An 18,967-nucleotide genomic window follows, 5' to 3' on the forward strand; every position below is an offset into this window, starting at 1 on the left:
ATAAACTCCAAACATCTTAAACCCAGAAATGTTTAATTTTTACATCTGATACACTGAAATTTGTAGTTTATTTGTCTGGCATGGGACTCCTTACTGACAAAGTTTATATATGTAGACAGACAGTCTGAACAGATGATCTATCAAACAATTAACCAGTGCTCCATTTGCTCAAAAATTTACCCTTTGAACGTGAAGCTCAACGTCTTGCTGCGTACAACTTCCAATTTTCTGATATGCCTTTCTCACAACACCTTGTATGTCCACAATGCTCTCTTTGGTGATGCTGGCAATAAAGAGAGGACAGAAKGCTCAGTAAGTTCCATTGCACAGTGCAGCACCAGGATATTCATGCAYTGKATGGAGTGCTGAACAACACAACAGAGCTAAGGATTTCAAGTTATTTTTATATATAAAAACGGAGTAATAAGGACTTGGCTGAAATATCCCCAGACACCATAAATTCAAACTGCGATGGAAGACTTGTGAGGGAAAGAATTATGATTAAGCTCAGTGCTTGTCCATTCTGTGTGTGTGTGTGTGTTTATACATAAACTGACAAGTGGCAGAGCTCTTTTCTAGGCCACAGACACTCTAACATATGTCAGCTGATGCAATTATCTGCAAGATGTGTCTTCACCAGCAGAACAACAAATTGGAGGGAAGTCCTAGAAMTGAAGGGGAAAATCAAAAGTGATTCAGTTTGTTTAAACTACATGACTTGTTACTGAAAGACGCAAGATGCTCCTAAGTAATTTCTCTGTGACAGGGGACATCCTAATTGCTCTGCACTAACAGTCACTAATAGTACATTAAAATACCACACACCATCCTGAAAGTCTTCCAAAGATATGATATAAAGTATGTGTGCTATAAGCAAACAACAACAAATCCTCAAAAGACAGAGATGAGAAAAGAACTTGTATGAGTGTTTTTTATGTACACATTTGAGGTACTGGACTTTAAACCAGCACTTTTCTACACATAATCTCATCCTCACTGTCTCTGTTAGCTGACTTTTAAGAGGCCAAATATCTAAAAATATTCCTTTTTTTTTCAGGAAAACTAATGTTACAATTCATCTTTCACTTCTGAGGCCTTCTTGAGAAAGCTGAAAAGCACTTTATATACATCACTTGACCACCTAAGCCCTTACGACAGCAGGAAAGTATCAGGCCCACAATTTAATTGCAAATAATAAGAAGTGAATGAGGATGTCATCAGACAAGCTGGCCACTGCTGAAACCAACAAAGCAAAGAGCCAACACTTTTTTTACTTGGAGTAAAATCTTGAAAAATCTGACGATATTAAAGTAACAGTGGAAAACTCAACCATCAAAATTCTCAAAACCTAATGGTGGCACTATAAGTAAATTCTAATTAACTAAAAAAAAGCCAATTTGAGTATTTTGCATGAATACACTATTTTTTTGATGGCAATACTTCCAGGTGATAGAACTTATTAGCTGTGCTAAAGTTAATACAGACCAGGGTGCTTCATATGCTTGACTTGCTTAACCATTAGGTAATTCCATATACTGCATTAAATTTGTGAACAGTGTATTCTTCTGGTACATTTACACTTTAAAAAAGCTACAGTCGCTCAAATCATGACTAAATTTGTACAAAGCAGAGGYTGAGAGCAGGCTTTAAAAGAGAATCCATTTAGTTATGGGTGAGCCTTGATCTCCACTATTTTAGCATAGGCAACWAATTTGAGAAAGGATAATTGAAATGACACCAAGTGCTTCCCAATAAATTCTCTTACAAATTATTCTGTTTAAAACTCCTTAAAAATACTGTAGAACCAAAACAGAACTTTGAATGCAAGAGAATATGATCATATATGAGACTATATGATGCTAAACCAGCATTATGTGTAACCATAAATTCCCTTTGCTTTTCAAATGCATTCATGTTAAAAGAATTAGTTTTGCTTTTATATGAACATTTTTTCCCTAAACAGTTCTCCTCTATCTGTTTTTCCCGCTTCCTTTTCCATGTCAACATTTTGGCAAATGTGCAGAAAACACCACTAATGACATRGATAGCAATGTCTTCACTGAAAATACCAGTTTCTAATCTGCTGAATAAAAACCCTCTCATTAATAATAGCAAATAATGTTTTTAACTTATGGAAAGAAATTCTTTGTGCTGTGAAAAAGAAAATAATAGTTAAATATAAACGTGTTGTATGATAGTCAGATTAGTGATCCCATGGATGAGAACTGTTTGTGAAGTCTGTACAGAGCTCTGATCAGAACATGCAAGGAATTCAAGAGATGTAAAATGATATCATGTTAAAAATACAGGAAGAAACTGACTTTTACATCACTCTAACTGCAATACTGCTCTGCAAACTTGCACAAYGACTTTAAAACTTTGCATGTATGATAAAATTAATTTCTCTATCTCTATACTGGAGTTGCAATTAAAACATGTTTCTTGATCTGGAACATATTCAAAACCATAATGTTCCTTAGTCATTAGATTTGCCATAATTTTAAGATGTAYTTCAACTGAGTTCCTAACTGTGTAGGTCCCCATAACCAAATACACAAGTAATTGCCTGGGCACACAAAAGCACCGGGAAGRCTCCTACTGCAWGWGACCATCTTTGTATTTGTAAACATYCATCATCTCCTCTGAACTTCCATTTGATAATTTGAAAATGTGCTTTTGCTCATCCAAACTCCGTATTTCATCTGGTATGGAAATAAAAACTTGTGTTTTGAGTTATGTTTGAACCATGACCAGCAAGAGCTAGAGCTGGAAGTGTCTGAAGTCCCTAACACTGCAGGTAAACTACAGAAACCTGAAATGTGTTGCTTTGATCACAACAGGTAATTCCAAGGATGTKACTGAAATGGCATTTTCAGTTCAAGTTACAACAAGAAACAAGATGTTTTAATGAAATGCCAGTAACCACAGCAAAGCATTTTCCACAGCAGCAGGAATAAATCATCTAGGTGATTTTTGATAAAATTCCCCTGGGTAACAAAAAACCCCCAAACACCAAAAAAAGTGAACATGCAGAGCAGAAAAACATGCCAAAATACCACAATTTCCATTAAGGACAACAACATTTCTACCTCGAATTAATATTACCAGGGACTAGAAACTAAATTAGCACACATGAGGCATTAAGACAGATGACATTTTCACATTGTTTAATTCAAAAAGAAACTATTTTAGTATGTAAATTCATGTCTGACAACAAAGAATTTGCTCTATGGCAAACTACTTTATAAGTAACGTTTAAAAAACCAAGATTATAATTACTAAAGTGTCCACTAGATGCCTTATGTCCCTCTTAATTAGCTGTAGGTCTRTTAGCCAAGACTTTCTCTTTTAACCACAGGATTGCATTCTTGCAGCCTTTATGACAACATCTTTGATCAACAGTTTCGTGTTGCAAGCTAAGCCCTATGCTGACCTTCCAAATTGAATCACAATCTACATTTTATTGGTCAAAAGTCTGAAGAATTGGAACAAACTTGCTAATTTATAGACTTCAAATACAAAATGTTTTACTTCTTTTACAGCCTCTATACTTATTCTGGCATTTTCTTATTCTTTTTCTTCAACATCTTTCTGTAAGCAGACTGCACAAATTATAGCAATACATTATTAAATTAAAAATACTAAATAATTGTCATAATACATAATAATCAATTATCATTTATCTGAACATCAGTGAAAGTGAAGGCAATGGTTTACTTTCAAAAAATGAGTATACTTTGTTAGTTAAGAGTATAAACATTTTGTACATAGTAAGGGCAACTGATTCCTCTCTGCACAACTATTGCAAGTATCCACAAAACCCCCGAARGGAAATTGTGTACAAGAAGGCCAGGTAAAGACCTATTCTTATTCCCTTCATTCTAAAAATATAATGATCAGTTTCCTATTAAAACATTCTAAAACTTAGTTAAACCCAGGTATCTTCTGGGGAAAAAAGATGCCAACCTGCTTTTAAAGATTGTAAGTAACAAAATCCACAATGCATTTGTAATAATTTTCACTGAAAAAAAAATACACTTTATTTCCCTTCTAAATTCCCCTCACTTCATCTTCTGGTCATTGCATCCTGTCATACCTTTGTATCTGCAATGTAAAGAACCCCCCCACAAAATCTTTTTGCAGAGGCACCATAAGACTGGGATTTAAATTACTCACTMATTTCTCTAGCATAGAACACAGTTTTTCTTAGAATCATAGAGGGCAGATTTGCCTGACCATGTATCATTTAATCTTGCAACTTCCCCATCAACCTTTTCCAATGTGACACATATTCAGACACAAAGTCAACAAAAGTGGACAAAATATTCCAGAAATGCTTAATAATAGGCACATATTACATTAAGGGCATTTTATTCCTCTTTTCCAAAATTCAAGGGATTCCTAGCATAATAAGTAAGAGAACTGCATGGGCTTCTGTCAAGTCAGTTATCTATCACCATCTCACATTTCTCTCTCTACTTTTCTACTTATTAATCCTTAACACACAAAAAAACTGACCACAAAGGTACAACTTCACACTGAAGAGCATTGATGAGATGATTCAAAATGAACCCTGGATACTATACACTGTCCCTGTTTACCAGCCCAATTTCTGTGTCACCAGCAAACTTAGCTGCAATTTGACACTTWCTTATAGTCCTCTGATATAAAAATTAAACARAAATGGATAAAGAAAATACTCTGCAATATCCAACAGTCTTCYTGGTATACCAATTTATCTTGCTAAAGAACTTACATACATCTTTCCAGATTGTGAATTATTTTCATAGAGGTTACCTCTTTTTTCTCCCTCCATTTTTAATCTCTTTGYTGCATTTTTACTCTCTAGCCTACTACAAAGAACCATCAAGTTACTTCCTGTGCAAGGGCRAATTTTTGAGCAGCTAAATTAGAATCTGTTACCGACCTCTCCCAGTTAACTGTTCCATCATTTCATGTGACTCTGGCAGTTGGGTGGCGGGAAAGGCCCAATGCTGAGATAGAAAAAGAGAAAGAAAACCAAAACCAGCCACACCCAATGCTAGAYAGAAAAAAAGGCAGGTTGATAAACTACTAAATGCACCAGATGGAACCTCTGCTGTCTGAAAATGTCAACTCTTTATCTTATACAGCATCCCTTGCAGGACCAGGCTGAATTGTTTTGTTTTTTTTTTCTGATAAAAGACATATGAACAATTCCACAGCTGCCAATCCAGTTTCTCAAATGGCTCTGTGCTATTTTTGTTTGTTTTGCAAGTCCAACTAGAAACTTTCCATGGTAAACTCACAGAAATTTCTTTGTAAGCCTCAATTAACCACTATAAAGTATCTCACTAAAAAGAACTCACACTGTTATGATAATAGAGGTAATTACTATATGAATGTCACTGACCACAGAACATTATGAAAGTTCTTGGTTTCTATGTGCCAATATTCAAAAGAGGAACTAGTTTGTTTATCATTTATGAAAATTTGTACAAAAAAGCTCATTATTTAATCAACTCTCATCAAAAATAAAGATCCAGAACTTCACAAACTATTTTWCAGAAAGTTATGGACACAGTATGAAAATAAGAGAAATCTGCATGTGGAAAATATGGTTTACATACTATCAGTGAAAACACTTAAACATTTAATTTAAGTTAAATGTTTTCTTCAATAAATGTGTATTTCCTCATTTAACGTGTAGGAAATGAGATGAAAAAAAAGACACTGAGAAAGGAAGGGAAACAGGATAGTTATTTTTAGACATCTAAGCCCAGCCTCATCTGCTAGAAATAATGGGATAATTCCAGAGCAGGTGAAAACTGGCAGGGAAGTGACTGAGGACAGGCACGTACTGGGACTCTGCTTCAGGTGCTGCTGACACAGTGACCCCATGTGCACTCACGAGTCAGGGAACAGCAGCAGCCTCTGAAGCACAAGAGGCAGCTGCAAWGGCAACATCAGACAGAATTGTGGGAGATGAAATGCTGGAAAAAGTGAGAGCATRGCAGGATATTAATAAAATAGGTTTGTTGGTGGGAAGGAATCCTGAGATGACTGTACTACTGGTGTTAAAAACACYAAAAGCAAACTCCAAAAAGAAAATCCATAACACTGTAAAATACAAAATTACACCATTCAAAGAACAGGATGATGAGCATGTAAGTGTTTCAGAAGCACAAATAATGAGGAAAACATGAATGCTATAAAATAAGGGAGGCTGAATACCACGATTCAGCAGCAATAATATCCCAGAAAAGGAGCAGAATGAAAAGCCAAAGCACAATAGAAACATCATCAGTCTGGCTACTCTGAGGAATTCAAGCCTGTCTCATCAAGAAAAGTGGGGTGATGACAGGGAGTTGGGAAGAATCTAAGGATGAGATTCTGCCTGATTTAACAGCTCACTGCTGCCAGAAGAGAAAGGAGCTTTACCCTCTTACTCTTTCCAGGTAGCCTCTTCCACTGTTTACCATTCCTTGTTAGCATTGGACCTCCATGAYCTACTTTAAATCACTAATCTGGCGGAAAACTAATTGAGTAAAAAACGATTAGCGAATCACAAAAAAACATCACAGAAGATTTATAAGTGGCAGTCAGCATATGGAAAAAAAAGAGTGAAGACCAGCTTCCCTCTCATGAGCTCCTAACCACTAAGATCTCCCAATCATGAAATATAAAAAATTCAGCTGTGGAGGAAAGCAAGAAGACTGAAAAAGAGAGATATTGGAGAGAACTGGAGAATAGAAGAGTGTACATCACAACTCTAAGAGTTGTTGCACTGTTCTGTAGCACAAGTTTCTCGAGRGAGTACAGGCAGACTGTTGGGAGTTTAGAGGCAGATGAATTAGGGAACAAGTACATTATACACTKAATTCTTTTCAAAGATTCCAAGCACTGGAGAGAACAAATCATTTCATGAAGAAACAGAACACTTCACTTTGGCTCATAAACACCTGTAAACAGCATGTTTCACACTGGCACTGCCAGCACTGAGCACCGCCAAACAACAAACACTGCTGGTTCTGTTTTCCCGTTGCCTTGAACCCCATCAGCAGAAGYATTATCCCAACCTTCTTAACTTGGCTTCTGGAAGTCTCTACTATAATGAATCCTTCCCCTCCCTGACATATTGAAGGTTGAAGGCTGGAGCACTTTTGCAGCTAATTAGTGGGGGCTCCCTTCCCAGGCATGAGAGTAGTGCCAAGAACTGCACAGAAAGGACTCAAGTGCCACATGTTAAACATATTCTGCACCCAATAAACTGCACAGAATTGATCCACATTTCTATTTGTGAACAAGTAGATACACATGATTAAAAGCTCTACTATAAAGCACATTTGTCACACAAGCATATTTATTATAGGACAGCCTGAAAGCACAATCTTGAGGCAAGTAGAAGGGAAAGGTAATTTTTTATCTTTAGGAACAAAAGAAATCAAATAACTGAATTATTAAAATTGCTGCAACAAACACTCTTTCAATTGGAAAGTCTAACTATTATCCCTGCCAAATTTTTTAACATTAAATTTATATCCCTCATTAAACATTGTARTGGCAAAAATAAGGTGTAGATGAGACTAACCCAGTGCACAGAAGCTACTTTTAATTTCTTCAACTCAGTAAGCCCCTTGCAGTATGGGAGYTCTTCACATCAGTTCTAAGCAAAAAATGTATTATTACACTGCATGTCTGGTAGAAGAAAAACCCTGAACATGTGCAGACACACAGCAGCATCACACACCAAATGAAGTGTCCCACTAAGCTCAGCTTGCCAGACTTTTTGTTAGCCAGCTTGGAAGAAAATGTAGGTTGTCTATGGCAAGAGAATGCTGCTTCAGCAGTTCAGAATGAATTTCAAGCCTGTTCTCTATTTTATCTTTTGTCAGTATAATGTATTCAACGCAATAGAGAGCTGACAATTTAAATAACTACATTTTAAAACAAACGAAGCATTGATGTTAATGTGTGAAAATGGTCCCAACCCCTGGGAGTCCTGGTTCCCACCATTGTTTACTCTGACAACAGGATATAATTGCTTACTTACTTGGCAGCAAACTTTACCATCTGCTTGCTTGCATGCTGTCCCACAGCCACAAGAGCCTGGATATTAAACTGCTGCTGACGCAGGACTAAGAAACACTGCTTCCCTGAATACAAAGAGAAACAACGCAGGTGTATTAAGGACAAGTTACTCGAGGTCTTTGTGAATGAGAAAAAATTCTTTACTACTTAAATATAAACAGAACTTTTAATAGAGTGTGTCTCACTCATTCATCGCTGCCCTCCCTCCAAAAAGCTGCTTCAAACTCCTCACCTGTACATGTACACACACACACAAACACACACACATTGAGACAAATCAAATAATTGTGCCTTAATCYATAAACATGTGAATGCACATTTTCTAAAAATAACAATAGGCCTTCTGAGATAAACAATAGTAAGACAAAAGAAAAGCAACAAATCACAACTTTTAAAGTAACTTTTTCTCCAACTGCAAGAAATATATCATACTTTTCCTTGTTTCTCTGCTCACAACCAYTTCAAGCCTAAATTATTTTTAAAGAAGCTTTTTCTCATCTTCTCAAATCAAAGCTGTAGCTTCGTTTTACAAAGCTGCTCTGAGAGAAATAGGCTTGATTTTGCACCACAAGGACTAAACCAACAATGTTCATTCTATAATACACCACACATTCAGAATGAAGGGGAACAAAAGGAGTATTGATTCTAATGAATGACAAGAACCTGAAAGACCCAATTAAAAATTCCTGTAAGAGCAATTTATTCATGAACAGCTTAGGGAAAAAGAAGTTAATAGAATTAATAATAATGTACAAAGAACATAGTGCATTTTGTTGACTTTTAAAATGGATATTTCCATGTCAACAAAGCTCTTTCCAATCTGTTTAGCTGACAGTTAGAAGCATTTCCTAATTTTTCTCACATCTCTAATGATCATTCATTCCTTAACTTAATTTTAAGGAAATATGGTGGTTTTAAATGCTTCTTTCTAGAGAGAGAAATTAACCACAAACAYTTCACTGTTGTACCAGTATCTGATAAATGCATCACTTTAACTCCAAGTTCTGACTCAGAACATTGTAACATTTCCATTGAAACAGTGAGAATAGGAAGKAGCCAGAAGTTTTGTGACAGACAGCTACTTCCCTGTTGTTGACTTTAACTCAATAAACCAACATATACCTAACTTGAAAACTGACACTGAAAAGCCAGTTATAGTTTTCATCTGTAATTATGCAGTTACCATTCCTGACACATAGCTACAGACAATTTAAGCAGTATCAGAAGCTAAATGAAGCACTCTTGACACACAATTTCATGGAAACAAAAGCAAACACGCAAAACTAACACAAAATATTAAATATTAATTATCATTATTGAAAATAACTGATCTTTTCCTACAACAAACAAAAAAAAGTAAAAAAATTAATTACATATTTTCAGAAAACAGAGTACAACTATTTCTGTATTCCAGAGGCTGCAATATCCAATATGGTACAGATGCACGTATTTYTTGCAGGCAAACATTCAACAATGGATTTAAATTAGAAAAATACAGGCTGTGTTTCAGATCCAGCAAGCCAACAAACAAAGCACAATTTTTCCATAGGATATGWTATGCTAATTTAGATAAGGGAGCCATAGCTCACATCTCTGACATCTCAATATTTCCATATCAATTGTGGTTGGATAYAGTATTTCCTAGGAGATAATATTTGTCTCCATTATTTCAGTCACAAACAATTTCACAATATTATCTAAGTTTCAGCAATGATGTACTAGGTGTTCAAATAMAAAATGCACAGCTGAACACAGCTATGATGTCACTCAACTATCAGATAATGAAATAATGGAGGGATCTGCTATCATGGAATAGTTTGGGTTGGAGGAGACCTTTAAAGGCCATCCAGTCCAGCCCCCCTGCAATGAGCAGGGACATCTTCACCAAGACCAGCTTGCTCAGATCCTCATCCAAAAGTCTGGCGGTTGTACTCAATCCCAAATGATGGAAGTCTGATCAATATCTGCATTATAAAAGGACTCAAATGTGTTTGCCATGAGTAACAGTAGCTGTTTTCATGAAAGAAGAGGATGTTTTGCAGAACACAACCACTTCTAATCACACAGAAGATAAGTGATCAAAAAGACCTCACTCACAGGACTGATTAAAATATCAGTCACAAAGATTAAAAGAGGGAAGAGAACTTTTCCTGAGAGARCTGAGGACATTCAAAATAAAGTATCAAAAAGACCAGCCATAATCAAATCTAGCTCATGTTTAGAAGCCTTTCCAAATCAAAAGATGGGAAAAAGGAAGCATCTGAGTGAGAAAAAAATTTGGATTATGGGATCTCCTCCAGTAAACTACTTTAAGTTTCTACCAATACCATGTCCCACAAGAATGTCTAAAAGGATGAAAAGTTTCAAAAGAAATCTGGTTAAAAACAATTGACACAKTATAATGCATAGAAGGTTTAGGCASTGAACGAATAAGARAAGACACCAAATGCAGAATTCYATCAAAAGTAAGCACATAGACCAACCAGTAACCCAGTGTCTGACTTGGAAAAAAGTACCAAACCACACCTTATGAAATAAAAGGATGTAWGGAAGTAACGTGCATTAAGAGTAAAAAAATTTGGTCCTATTAATTAACACAATGATGGTTACATATATTTGCCAGCAAACAGAAGACTTTACATAGTTTATTATAAAATTTGGCTCATTATTTAAATTGCTCTTGGTGGAATTTTTATTTTCAGATGTTTCATAGACCTTTGCATTCATAACCCAAAATCTAGTTCAGGTCTAACATACTGCACAAATCCCAGCTKCCTGACCAAACCTACACCAATTTCCCAAGGTCTTTTCAATGATAAATGTGATCAGTAGATTAGGCTGGCTTTCAAATAAGGCCAGAAATAACATTTATTCAATCTACGACACAAACCACAGGGCCCTGTGCACTTTAATTCAGTACAACCCACAGAAGTTCTCAACACCCCATTCTTTACATATCCTTCAGTTAATTTCCATTATACCCCATGAGTGACTTGCTRTATGAGACAGCTGGAATCTGCAGTTGTTCCCATTAATTTTTTTGGTTTATTGGTCAGAACCAGTCAGGGTTAAATAAAGGCTACGTTGCTTATTTAGGAGTCAAACTCAAGTTTCCGAGAAAAACTAAAGCTTATTTTTGTGAAAGATTTTCCTGTTTCCTGCAAGGCTTTCCTTTCCACATTGGTAGGAATAGTGCCATGTTGTGTGTGGGAAAGGCTAATATTACTCTTTACTCTTAAACATTTGCTTTTCTTGTAAGGTTCTTCCCCCAAAGCTTAAGTAAACAAGCATATGGCATTCCCTAGCAGCACTCCCTGAATGTCAGAATTGTTCTCYGTTGTCACACCAAGAGGGAACAAGAGACACCATCAATAAATTCAGCACATTCATGCTCATGATCAACTCCTTGCTTTCATTTTTCAGGTTAAAGGGTTTTGAAAATAAGTAGTATTATTTCAACAAAAACAAAATAGTCTTCACTAAGGTCAAAGGTGAAGGATGACAACAGCTTCTTTTAAAYTAATACTGCCGTGTTACAGAGATGTTACTGTGTTTGAAGTAAATGCATAAATCATGCAATATACCATATACCAACATAATACAGAGACARCAATCAACAACCATCGAACTTTACACTGCTTTCAAAGTCTGCATAGACACCTGCCTCTAATATCCTGAATTCTGTTAGCAGCCTGAACTCTTCCTACAATTGCAAAAAAAAAGTTGAAAGGATACTCTTATTTGTATACTGATAGTAACAATGGTAACATTTAAATCAGATGGACTGTCTCCTGTCTGAACAACTTCATGYTGCAATGACCAAGGGTTTCACAGCTTTTGGAGTTGACAATTTCTTTAAATAATTGAGAGATTTCCATTCCTATTACAAAACTACTGATGAAATCACAGARGACTGCTTAAGTTTAAAGATTCTAATACCAATTAAAATGTGCACCATACGTACACATTTATATGCARCTCCTTATTTTAACTGACTGCAGCACAGACACTACTCATTAAGAGGGATATTTAAAAAAAATACTCAAAAAGAGAAATGAATCTGGTATCTTTGATGATATTGTGTACTGGATTCTTGCTCCTAATTTGCATCATTCCCAATTTTAAGACTACTGTTAAGTTGCGTTTGCGAAAATAATTTCTTTATGCTCTTTTTTTTTCAGTTCTTGGAAAGACAAGTTATTTATATCTACAGGGTTGCCAAACATAACTGAAACCAGTACAACAGTTGTCAGCATCTGATGTCAACTGCAAAGGCCAAAGCCTATTGAAGTTTGCATATGGCAACCTGTTCTCCAGTCCTCTGGAGACTTCTGATTCCAATGAAGAAATATGGCTGTCAGACAGCCAAGTGTGACAGCCCACACTGCTGACAACCCAGGAAAGGATTCTCCCTTTGTCTAGCTAAAGAAAGATGATGCCTCTTATTTAAAGTTCAAATTGATATGATTAGATRCTGGTAATCAAAAATAAGAATTCTGAAATTTTAACACAGATTTTTGTTTCCTGTCAAAGAATAGGTGTGGTGAAAATACTCATATGAAGCAGAGTAAGTGTGACCTGTCTGACAACTGATACATTCATAATACAAGTAAGTTTTACTGTAGAAGCTTAGAACTGATTTGTCTCATAACTATTAACACTCAAAGGAGAATGATTACATTTTTAAATCATTATTATTTATGATTATTCCTATATTATTTAGCAGTACAGTARAACACAAATTCACTTTTACTACAATGTAATAGTATTACCCGATTTCCACATAGCTAAATACAAAAATCTTCTTTTTCCTCTTGGGMAAAAGAGAGGTAGAAAATGAGAAAATAACCAGTCAAAGTAACACTGAGGCAACCCTGAGTAACCAAGTGACAAAGTTTTCTTGAATTCAAGACATAGGACAYAGCACATGAAACCAAAATAAACATTCAGGATATGAAACTAAAAACCCTGGAAACCTCTCACCTTTAGCTCTGCTGGTGTGAATTCTGCCACGAACCCAAACCTCTTCATCAGCCTTCTCTAATGTCAAGTCTTTGATGCGAACCAAAACTCTATCTGAATTACAGAAAAATACACCTTTTAAAACAAGTTTGGTTTTTTTTTTAAGCAAAACATTTTTCACTTTAAGCTACAAATATATGACCATTGCTATTAATAAAATTGGCAACAAATTCAAAACATTATTTCTTATATCTACAGCATAACGGACATATGGAAAACACACCAGATCCCATTTCCTATCTTAGTGACTTGTACTTGATCAAGTAGCTTTAAACTGGTTCAAGCTTATTTTTGGCTTATATAGCAGGGTCAAATTGCACTTTATCAATTGCARGACTCACTGTAGTTCACAGATGGCAGAGCCCAGCATGACTGCACTGGTTTTGATAGCACTTCAGTGTACTACCTGCACTTATTAGTCTGAATTGCTGTTACCTAAGGGATGTCTGCCCTGCTGCACCCATGCAGAGTGGAAGCTGCCATGTTGAACTCAGCAAAACAGAGGCTCAGAGGTGACACGACCATTCTCTGTATCTMCCCTACGTAAGTAGGATGAATAGAACTGTAAAATAACTATTATTTAAAATGAAGAACAGAAAGAAACCACATATAAATGTGCATTTTAATTTTTCTTTTGATTAAAACAACARCATTTTGTAGCAAAAGGAGTATTACTGTGTAAAATAGATAATATTTATTTAATGAGAATCTGTTTGACAACCTGATCAAGCACTACTATCACTATTCAGTGCCAGAATCGAWCAGAAARAACAMTTCAAATCCAAAGTAGCTATGAAACCAAGTAACAACAGGAATGCATGGCTTGGAAAAGACAGATTTTGGACAGTAAAGAAAAAAATCAAGGATAATATTTTTAAAAAAATCAGGACTTTAAAATTTGTATACAACCATTATGAACTGCCTGTATGCTGGGTGGATGCCACTATTCCTTGTATGATTCTGTTGTATTCTTTCCTCACAGACTTCTCCCTCATTTCCAAATAACTCTTCCACTGTACACTTTTCTTGCCAGAACTTTTCTGAAGTTTTGGAAAAAAAAAACCTTTTGCCCACCCCAGGTTACCATCTGCTGTTCTGGACGCCTTCCTTCTGTCTCTGAATACCAGTCACATCTTGCCCTGCAAGCCTATTATTCTGCATTGGRGATTTTAGGAAATTGAAAACTTTTATTAGCTTATGCTCAGGGCAGTGCAGTTCCTTCTTCATAGACATACATCAAATCCAGAACAGAATGGAAGTGCACAGAAAAATGTGATAGGGAATTGACTCAAATATATTCATAAAGTGTGTGTGTGCGCGCATGCATGTGCAGGGGAAGGGAGAAAGTGAAATGAAGATGTTATCATTTGCTAGCAACTTCTGGTATTCAAACTTGTAACAGTGTAGTACTATAGGAAACAAGGAACCATCACAACCCACAATCCTTAGAATTTCTAATTCAAACTGTTAAAATTATCCATTAAACTTGAAACTGTATTGTTACAAACTTAAAACATTTTCTAGGCATAAGAATAAAGACAGAATGARGTGTCATTTTTCATGGGTCCTTCGTGTTTCAGGAACCATCTATATTAAATAACTATTTTTAAAAGTCTTTTGGATACCTAAAGGTTCATGTTTCACTAACAGTAAACAAGATACATTTAACACAAAAATTATTATATGGTATAAATTATTTAAAACTATTTCACTTTTCATAAAAAGGGTTATAAACACTATCCACAAGGAGACATCATAAAGCCCTTTCTTTGAACAGCAGATTACAGGATCACAGCACGTCTGAGGTTGGGAGAAGCCTGTGGAGGTCATACCACCCAATCCCATGCACAAGCAGAGTGACACAGAGCCAGMTRTCCAAGATCATGTTCTGATGGTTTWTTAATATTTCCAAGAAGGGAAACTCTTCCTAGGCAACCAGTACCAATCCTTGCTCACCCTCACAGTAAAAAAAGTTTCCTGTTGTTCAGAGAGAGCCTCCTGTGTTCCTAGTTGTGCCCATTGCCTCTGCTCTTGTCAATGTGCTCCAGTGAAATGAGCTGGAKGTAGCAACTTTGCCACATTGTTTCCCTCTTCCACACTTCCCAAATCTCCTCTTCCTTCCCGCTTATTTCTAAAATGCCAGTATGATGATGCCCTATTTGTTGGTGTAAGCAATCATTTGTCCTTGTCACTCTTCCTCTTSTCCAACCAACACACTGTATCTTTCCTCTGCACCCTTGCATAGCATTTCACCTGAATTCCTTTCAGTTCATTTTTACCTCTTCCTGGCAAAAAAGAAGCTTCTTGCTTTCACATTTAAGGTCCTTCCGATACTCTTCAGACTATTGCCTCCTTGTTCTTTCACAAATGCCAAGCTGTATCTACATTTTCTCCCTCTTGCCAGTAAACACTTCTAGACAATTAAGGTACTCACAGAGACTTCAGAGTACACACAGAGACTTCAGAAACAAAATTAGTAACTTCAGGTAGATGGGAACACTCCTATTTGTGCTTCCCCAATATTCCCTGTCCCAAGCAGCAGCTGCTCCAACACATCCAAGGCAAGCAGAACACTCTGGGGAGCTACTGGTAACAAATTAGGATCTCACCCTCCTATGAATCCTTTGGCAAGAGCTCTCCTTGGCAGGACCTACTGAATCTTTATCTGTAAATAAAAGTGCGTTAGTCTCAAGGAAGAGACTAGGCTAATCTTCCACTTTTTTATTATAGGCATTTCGTTTTCTTGTTACCTAATTCTGGTGTTTAGGATAACCACTTTCTAAAGCTACAGAAGAGCAGAAGTGTTGTACACTGTATTTTAAGCCCAATGGAAAACCTACTCAACATTGTCCATACACTCTTCTTTTTTAAACAAGGTYCAAAAGTYAAGGAGACAACACAAGCAAATACAGTACTCAGCATTTTTTCATGTAATTTCCTGTAACTTTCACCATTTTCCTTCTCAATGTATTTTTTTCCTCCACAGTACCTTAGAGTGCTTCTTTTGAATATGAGGCAGTGGGCATTTCTCCCTGAAAGCAGAACTTGATCCACCATCTCAATCTGGCACCTTGGGTCCCCCCCACAGTTGTTTGCTATGGGGTTCCGAATCTGGGAGAGGAAACACAGCAGCTGGGCTGCTTCCAAYGTGATTTCAACTCCAGTTCCCTTTCTCTGGCAGATAGAATATATTTTATTCAACAATGACTGCTGATAGAGTCTCTACTGATTTTCTTGTCCCATTCAATTCTGGACATAATGCTCCCCCTTCAGCTGATGTCAACCTATGATTGCTTTTGTGACTGCTCCTCTTCCCTGCATTCTGCATTTCCCTTCCTAAAGGGGGATCAACCAAAACAACCATTCAAAGGAAAAAAAAAATCATCCAATCACAGACAATGTTCCTTTTTACATTTCACTATGAAGAAGTAAGAAGTCAGTCTGTTACTTTCTCTCATTCCCATTTTACCCACTGAATTTAATATAAAGATTAATATTTCTTGGGATATTGGCCTGGGAGATTGTTCTCTAGCTGCTACGATTTCTGAATCCCAATTCACCAACACAAAATTAGGATTTCCTGAATTCAGAGTGGGATAAAACCCATAAATATTAATATCCAATATTAATGGATATGSCRCTCACATRTAAGAGAAATGAAAGCTGCATAAGSAGACAAGATATCATACTCACACTGAGAGCACTTCTACAAGAAGCCACAAAAGAATTTACTCCAAACACAGAAAAAACCTCACATCTCAGGATTCCGGACATTAGAAATAATAATAATTTAATAATTTTAAGAAAAGTCTGCAGTGATGGACAGACACAAAGCCGACACAAAGCTGTGTAAAGCATGATCCATGGAAGGGCAAAGATTGAGGTTCCTCTTGACCTGGAATCCAGCTCCAATATCCAACCACACTTTTTTATTTTTCTTCTCACTAATCTCAGTTTCCTGTTCTGACTCATACCTAATTGCCTCCAGTCTAATTACCAYACACCTTCAAAGCCTGGCTTTATTGTTCCTACAGCCTTCCATTAGGTAGATTTAAACTGAAAGATCACCCCATAGCTTCTTCTTCTCCAGGCTGAACAAGTCCAGCACTCTCAGATCCAGTGCTCCAGGCCCCTGAGCGACCTGGTCGCTCTCCATTGGACTGGCTCCAAAATGTTAATGTCTTCATTGCACTGGAGAGCCCAAAGCTGGACACGGCACTCCAAATGCAAATGTCTCACAAGCACCAAATGTATCCCAATAAAGGGGAAAATGGCAGCGGGATTTGAACAAAAAACTTTGGTAAATGATTCCTCAAGCAAGTACTGAAAATATATAGTACATAACTTTCTTCCGCCCCTTCTCTTTTGCAAAAAWTTTTTTCATTTTTCAACTAACCTGGTTTCTCTTGGGATTGTATCATTGATGACACTCCATATCTTTCCTTAGCATAATCCTAAAATGGAGGTGAGAAACATATATCAAAGAAGCACACAGAGAAAACCTGAACAAAATCATCACAGAGTTAACTGAGGGAATACAAAATAATTAGCTATATTAAAAAACCTGCATTTTTGACTCATAAGAGGAACACAAGAGAGAGAAGACAATTGTGCTCTGGAAGAAACATGTAATTCCAACAACAGCAACCATRCATGAGGATCATTACACAGAAAGTTTGCGTGATTATCTCTACAAATAGGCTACTCCTGAATTAAGTCCTACTTAAGAAGGCAGATTAAATATTTCCTTCCCATAATCAGGCACACTGAGAAATCCAGTGGACCTCATGTAATTGTTACAGCACAATGGGGGTTGACTGTTAACAAAATCTGCCAGGTAAGGCACAGAGGAAGGCAGCATTTTCACCAAAAGTATCACAATTCTCACTTCTCAAATAAGCTCATGCATTTCCAAATAAAAACCCCTTRGTTTATTTATTTTATTCTATTCAATATATGAACCGAAGTTCCTACTAAATACTTTATTGGGGAGGGTCTTGCTTGTCTGCTTTTGATGAATCGTGGCATATTTATAACTTTGGGGAAACCAATACATGGAATTCCTTATTGCTGATGCAACAATAAGCAAAAATTACATTATAACAAAATGAACTGCTGCAAGTTGTTAGTCTTTTTTTTCTCCTTCAAGAAACACTGGCCTACAATTTTTCAGCACTAATGATTCTTCACGTACAAGGCAGAAGCACCTGCCAGGCAAGCAGGAGCCCCTGCAGAAGCCTCCTGCTGTTGTGGAGGGGCAGCTCAGGTGTTTCTGGGGGAGCAGAGAGCTTCAGGGAATCCCAGGCTGGGCCCGGCGAAGGGGGGGTGGGGAGACAGGCCGAGCTGTGCGGCCAAACCCCGCCTGGGCCCAGCCCCCCCACCCTGGGGAGCCACGCCAGCGCGCCCGCCGCGTTCCCAGCGAAGACCCACATCAGCCGCCGAAGAGTCCTCGTTCTCCGGGCGGCGGTCCTGGCCCTGCCCGCGGCCGGCGGCGCTCGGCATCCTGCGGCAGCCGGCACGGCCCTCACGGCCCCTCAGAGCCCCTCACGGCACAGCACCACGCACGCCGCGCCGCTTCCGCGCGCTCAACTCTCGCGAGAGCGCAGCACCTCCCCCGGCCCCGCCCGCTGCCGGCCGAGCGTATCGCGAGAGCTGCCTCGGCACGCGCTGCCCCCTCACGCAGCAGTGCCCTCAGGGCGGGCTGAGGGCGGTGCCGCCTTCCCGCCCTGCCAGCGGGGCTGGCTGCATTTCGTCCGCTCTATTCTCCTTTCAGAAGCCGTTGTTTGGGGAAGCTGTCACCGTCCTGGCGAGTCTCGGCGCCTCCACCCCTGCTGAGGCGAATGCTGTGGAGCTGAGCAGAGCTGGGTTGGCCAGG

At 37.8% G+C, this 18,967-nt stretch overlaps 1 protein-coding gene across 1 annotated transcript in view; it reads right to left on the minus strand.

Annotated features, from left to right (window-relative positions):
- Window positions 1-18,684, minus strand: part of DARS1 (aspartyl-tRNA synthetase 1) — a 33,250-nt gene extending 14,566 nt beyond the window's left edge. Inside the window, exons 1-5 of the mRNA XM_057366567.1 lie at window positions 18,523-18,684; window positions 17,489-17,546; window positions 13,054-13,146; window positions 8,033-8,135; window positions 181-283 (exon numbers count right to left, since the gene is read on the minus strand). Of these exons, the coding sequence (XP_057222550.1) occupies window positions 181-283; window positions 8,033-8,135; window positions 13,054-13,146; window positions 17,489-17,546; window positions 18,523-18,594 (429 nt within the window). The 5' untranslated portion in view covers window positions 18,595-18,684. The remainder of the gene's footprint in view (window positions 1-180; window positions 284-8,032; window positions 8,136-13,053; window positions 13,147-17,488; window positions 17,547-18,522) is intronic.
- Window positions 18,685-18,967: the final 283 nt, after the last annotated feature.

This window comes from Malurus melanocephalus, unplaced genomic scaffold (assembly GCF_030028575.1).
Source record: "Malurus melanocephalus ecotype Western Australia unplaced genomic scaffold, MMel_1.1 scaffold_67, whole genome shotgun sequence".
NCBI lineage: Eukaryota > Metazoa > Chordata > Aves > Passeriformes > Maluridae > Malurus > Malurus melanocephalus.